This window comes from Poecilia latipinna, unplaced genomic scaffold (genome assembly GCF_001443285.1).
Source record: "Poecilia latipinna isolate Pla-1442-1.1 unplaced genomic scaffold, P_latipinna-1.0 Scaffold524, whole genome shotgun sequence".
Taxonomy (NCBI): Eukaryota; Metazoa; Chordata; class Actinopteri; order Cyprinodontiformes; family Poeciliidae; genus Poecilia; species Poecilia latipinna.
Window position 1 is genome coordinate 319,017 of NW_015113140.1, and position 4,842 is coordinate 323,858.

General features: G+C 39.8%; 1 protein-coding gene across 1 annotated transcript; it reads left to right on the forward strand.

Annotated features, from left to right (window-relative positions):
* The first annotated feature begins 1,931 nt into the window (after positions 1 to 1,931).
* LOC106952557 (phosphoglycerate mutase 2) lies at positions 1,932 to 3,905 on the forward strand. Its single transcript, XM_015040741.1, has 3 exons — positions 1,932 to 2,459; positions 2,535 to 2,715; positions 3,500 to 3,905. The coding sequence occupies exons 1-3, from the start codon at positions 2,043 to 2,045 to the stop codon at positions 3,667 to 3,669; spliced, it is 768 nt and encodes a 255-aa protein (XP_014896227.1). The 5' UTR covers positions 1,932 to 2,042; the 3' UTR covers positions 3,670 to 3,905.
* The last annotated feature ends 937 nt before the right edge of the window (positions 3,906 to 4,842 follow it).

Below are 4,842 nucleotides of genomic sequence, written 5' to 3' on the forward strand. Positions count from 1 at the left end.
CCTTGCACCAGAGGCCAGTAGAGCCCTCAAAGGCAGTTCGGAGCTCCTATATACAGTGAAAGCTGTGTGACTCCGCAGGCTGAGTCATCGGAACAGTTGTGATCACGCAAACTCCCTTGTGTCCACTTTTTCCATCTCTACCAGCAGCTTCGCAATCTGCACCGAGGCGATTTGTTGCAGACAAGATGCTTACAGAACTCTGGGCGACACAACCGAGGCAGCAGATCATTAAGTCGCCCCTTCAACCAAATGAAAATGCTTAGAGGCGTAATGACAAACTTGTGGCTTGTTAGGTCAAGAGAGATGATGAGTACTGAATGTCAGGTATTAACAAACACTGATAGTTAACAAAAACATGAAAAAGGCTACATTGTTTTATACCAACTTGAAACAAAAAGTGTAACTAGCAAACGGGTGAATGTGGTCACCAGTTTCCCAATACTACTGAAATTTAATATGGTTGTTAAAAAAATATAACCAGAGAAATTTAAGGCAAATGAGTTTTTTTTCCCTTACAATGCAGTTTTTTTTATATACAGTACAACTCAAGGTCACATGATGCAGGTTGGCATTAATCCTAGAATTCCATATTCTTTTTTTGGACCTCTGCCTTTCTAGTGTATCATAATTTCACAGGAGGATGACAGAACACTTTGCTTCATATTTCAGCTTTTGGATTTTGTGGTTCAGTTTCCAAGCCAGCTCCATTATGTCCGTTCTGGGAGTTTCTCATTGCTCCTTCCTGGCATTACATTTCCTATATGATGCAGAATATTTAGCTTCTGAGACTTGTTCTTGTAGAATACTGTATACACTTGCATTTGTTCAATACAACACAAGAACATAGAAGAGTAAAGCAAATGTTTGACTTTTCTTATATAAAAGAATGAAAGTGTTCTTTTTCTTTCACTTTTTTTGATTAAACCTGATACTATTTTGTGCAATTCATTTTTTCTAAAAGTTAAAAAAGAAGGAATAATACCGATAAAAAACATCACTTGCTTATTCTTTACAAGATCAACCCCTAGAGGTCATAATAAGACACAACATTAAAATCAGACTAAATATTTGTCAAGAATTTCATGGATTTATGTTGGAAAACTAGAGATTTTGAAACAACTCAGAATTTGTACAAAATTTCACATTCACAGTTTTAAGCCTATAAATAATGATTTCTGCATATTTCCTTTATTGACAAATGGACTACAGATGAATGAATGGATTAAGTTGTAGTAGATAGTTGCTTAGTCCTTGGAGAGAAAATCATAAGTTTTAATGCTTATATGGTATAAAAATATAAAAGAATAAATTTCAAAATGCAATGGATTTAAAAGTACCATGTATGGATAAAAAAAAGTGGACAGTGGAACCTGGATGGATAAATGAAAACTGAATGATGGACAAATGGGCAGATATAGGGATGAATGGACACATGATGATGACCAAAGAATCAAGAAGGGTGAATATTAGAAAAAGGACAGATGGATAAATGGATGAATGACAAACAAAAAATGAATGTATGCATGGCAAGTCGATGATGAATGAATGCAGAATGGATAGATGGCGGACAAATGGAAAGACAGGTGGATGATGCATGTATGGATTGATAAAAGGTCAAAGGTTTTCAAACAAATGGATTGGAAATGTAAAAGTCACTATGAATCATTCACAGTAGTTTTATTGTCAGCTTTGTAGCAATTCATTTTAGGATGAGGAAGCTATGTGCCACCAACTCTGCTCTTTACACTTTTGTTGCACAGATCTCATTTTAAAAGTCATGTTGCTATTTTGGTTTATCCCTGACCTCTGGCCTTCCCATAAGCCCAGTTGCTGTCTGGTTTATTGGCCTGCTTTGTGTGTCCATCAGAGGGTGAAATGCCCTCACAGGTGGAATGCTGGGGGGCTGGTCCGCTATAAAAAGAGTTCGGTATGTTGTCTGGGATCACTGTTGGGCAGCCAGTAAGTGTGTGAAAGAGCAACTTAGAACGGCTGAGGGCTCTGTGTCTAGTTTAGAGCTAAAAATCCAAGGAAAACTATTAAATATGACTGCTGTCCACCGCTTAGTTATTGTCCGCCATGGAGAGAGTGCCTGGAACCAGGAGAACCGCTTCTGCGGATGGTTTGACGCCGACCTCAGTGAGAAGGGTGTGGAGGAGGCCAAGCGTGGAGCCCAGGCCATTAAGGAGGCAGGCATGAAGTTTGACGTGTGCTACACCTCAGTGCTGAAACGCGCTATCCAGACCCTGTGGACCATAATGGAGGTCACTGACCAGATGTGGCTGCCCGTGATTCGCACCTGGCGCCTGAACGAGCGCCACTACGGAGGCCTCACTGGTCTGAACAAGGCAGAGACCGCCGAGAAGCACGGCGAGGAGCAGGTGAAGATCTGGCGTCGATCTTTTGACATCCCACCTCCACCTATGGATAAGGATCACCCTTACCACAAAATCATCAGTGAGGTGAGACGCCTAAACTTAACCATCATATAGCTCCTTACAAGTGCAACAGTCTGCTTCTGTTTTGGTTAATTCCAGTCCCGGCGTTACAAAGAACTGAAGCCTGGTGAACTGCCTACATGCGAGTCTCTGAAGGACACCATTGCACGTGCCTTGCCATTCTGGAACGAGGTTATTGCTCCACAAATCAAAGCAGGGAAGAATGTTATCATCGCTGCCCACGGCAACAGCCTCCGTGGCATAGTCAAGCACCTGGAGGGTGAGTTTCGCAGTCAGCAAGCGGGCACAGTCCTTTTGTTTTTAAAATCTAAAACTCTTAAATAGTTTCCAGATATTTAATTCCAGAGAACAACACAACTATGAATAGATCTGCATAGAAGAAAAGGCCTTGAGATACTAAGCTTTTGATTCCACTGCTTATAAATAGCCTGCAAAGACTCTTGCACTGGAGTGCAGGGTAGAGGGTCATGAGTCTGGTTCCCATTACAGTCACGACCTTTATGTCGAAAGGTTGTACATTTTTAAGCAGTGGTCAGGGATGAATAGGGGAGTTTAGCATTCTCTGGGAATAACAGAAGAAGTGTCAGGCAAACAATAAGAAAGGCAGATTATTTTTATATGTATATAAAAACATGTAATTAATTTAAAACAGAATAAATGTGAAAAAACTGAATAGTTAATTACTTAAATTTGTCACTAATTCATTAAAAATAGCACAGATCATTTGAATGTGCCATTAATAAAATACTTATTTTATTCACAAGAAACATCTAATATTTTAATGTATTTTTGTAAAGTATTTTTTATTTTCACTATGTGCGAAACATACATTTTAATTTAAACAGTCTGTCATAACATAAAAGTCAGTGTGACGTGCAAAGGCTGTGCTATACAGTTTAATTGGTCTGCTTCAGACTTCCTGTGCACATTTAACCAACATAAAGCTGGGGGCAATTTGTCGGGAACAATGACAATTAGTACTGTTATCCAGTTCAAATACTCCTACTTCTGATTTCAGGGTTTGTTTATGTTGTCTTTTCTAGATATGTCTGATGCAGCCATCATGGAACTGAACCTGCCAACAGGAATCCCAATCGTATACGAACTGGATGCAGATCTGAAGCCGGTCAAGCCCATGTCTTTCCTCGGTGATGAGGAAACCGTGAAGAAGGCCATGGAGGCTGTGGCTGCCCAGGGAAAAGCCAAGAAGTAAGCCGGCCATGGAGGTTCCATGAGGAAGCAGAAAATGAGACTTTTCATCCCCTAATTCTTCCAGATGTTCCTCATATTTCATTCCAGATTGGGGAAATGGTTAATGGTTCTTTGGGAGGAGGGCCAGGCCCCCACATTTTACACAGCCACACATCACTCAGCCCTTTTAAATTGTGGTCAAGCTCTATTTTTTGGGTTCACCACTCTGGCACATCCAATAAATAAGTCATGTTTGTACGTCTGCCTTTTTCTTATCCTCACATCTTTTCCTTTTTTTCTCCCCACATACGCGGTCATCTTTTTTTTCTATACACCCACACTTTTCCATAGCAATTTGGAAGTCAGTGGTTTCAGCAAAGCACAAAGGTGCTGTGAAATTTTATCCTGAGGTAGCACAAGCGGATGGGGGGGAGGGGTTGGATGTGAAATGCAGTCTGAGAGAAAAGTCAATGGGTTCATCTTGGCAGTATTCCCACAATGCAGGCTTGTTTGTTTTCAACTCTAATCAGATCAGAGAAAAATGCGATAACAAAATGGTTTTAAGTAACTACAAATCACACAAGTAACAGCCAGTCAATAGCTTTTAAGACATATGGATCATGTGGGAAATAATGCATTAAACATAGATATGGCATCACTCCTGTTATCACTCCAATAGCCTGCAGATTTAGCAAGTGCAGCAGCAAATTACACAAATGTCATTCAATTATTAACCTATAAGTATTCTATGCCTAATGCGATTGTCCTACAACATCACAAATAAGAATCAGTCGTGAGGATAAAAGTCAAGTGAAGCCTTGATGTAAATTCTCACTTTTTATATTTGTTAATAAGCATTAAAGACCATGTGGTACTTAATGTGGACTATTAGAAGTGTTACAGCGTTAACAGTTCATTTACCTTAAGGCATGAGTAAAATAATTTCAACCATAAAAAGATGCATTTACAGCCACACTAGTCCCACTTTATTCCCAGTGGAGCATCAAATTAAATCCAATGCTATCTGAGACTGCACTTTCACAAAGGTCACAATATCAAAGTGTGTTTACTGAAGTGACTCCAGGTACACGATGCATACACTGTTTGGAGACACTTTTTTCATGCCATCCAGTTCCTAGGTGATTTACCAACTGAGCAGCCTGTGATTAGAAACTGGAAGCCACACTAAAAAAAA

Coding starts and splice junctions, on each gene's coding strand:
- LOC106952557 (XM_015040741.1), top strand. CDS start 2,043: ATGACTGCTGTCCACCGCTTAGTTATTGTCCGCCATGGAGAGAGTGCC. Junction 2,460..2,534: donor ACCACAAAATCATCAGTGAG/GTGAGACGCCTA, acceptor GGTTAATTCCAG/TCCCGGCGTTACAAAGAACT. Junction 2,716..3,499: donor CATAGTCAAGCACCTGGAGG/GTGAGTTTCGCA, acceptor TGTCTTTTCTAG/ATATGTCTGATGCAGCCATC.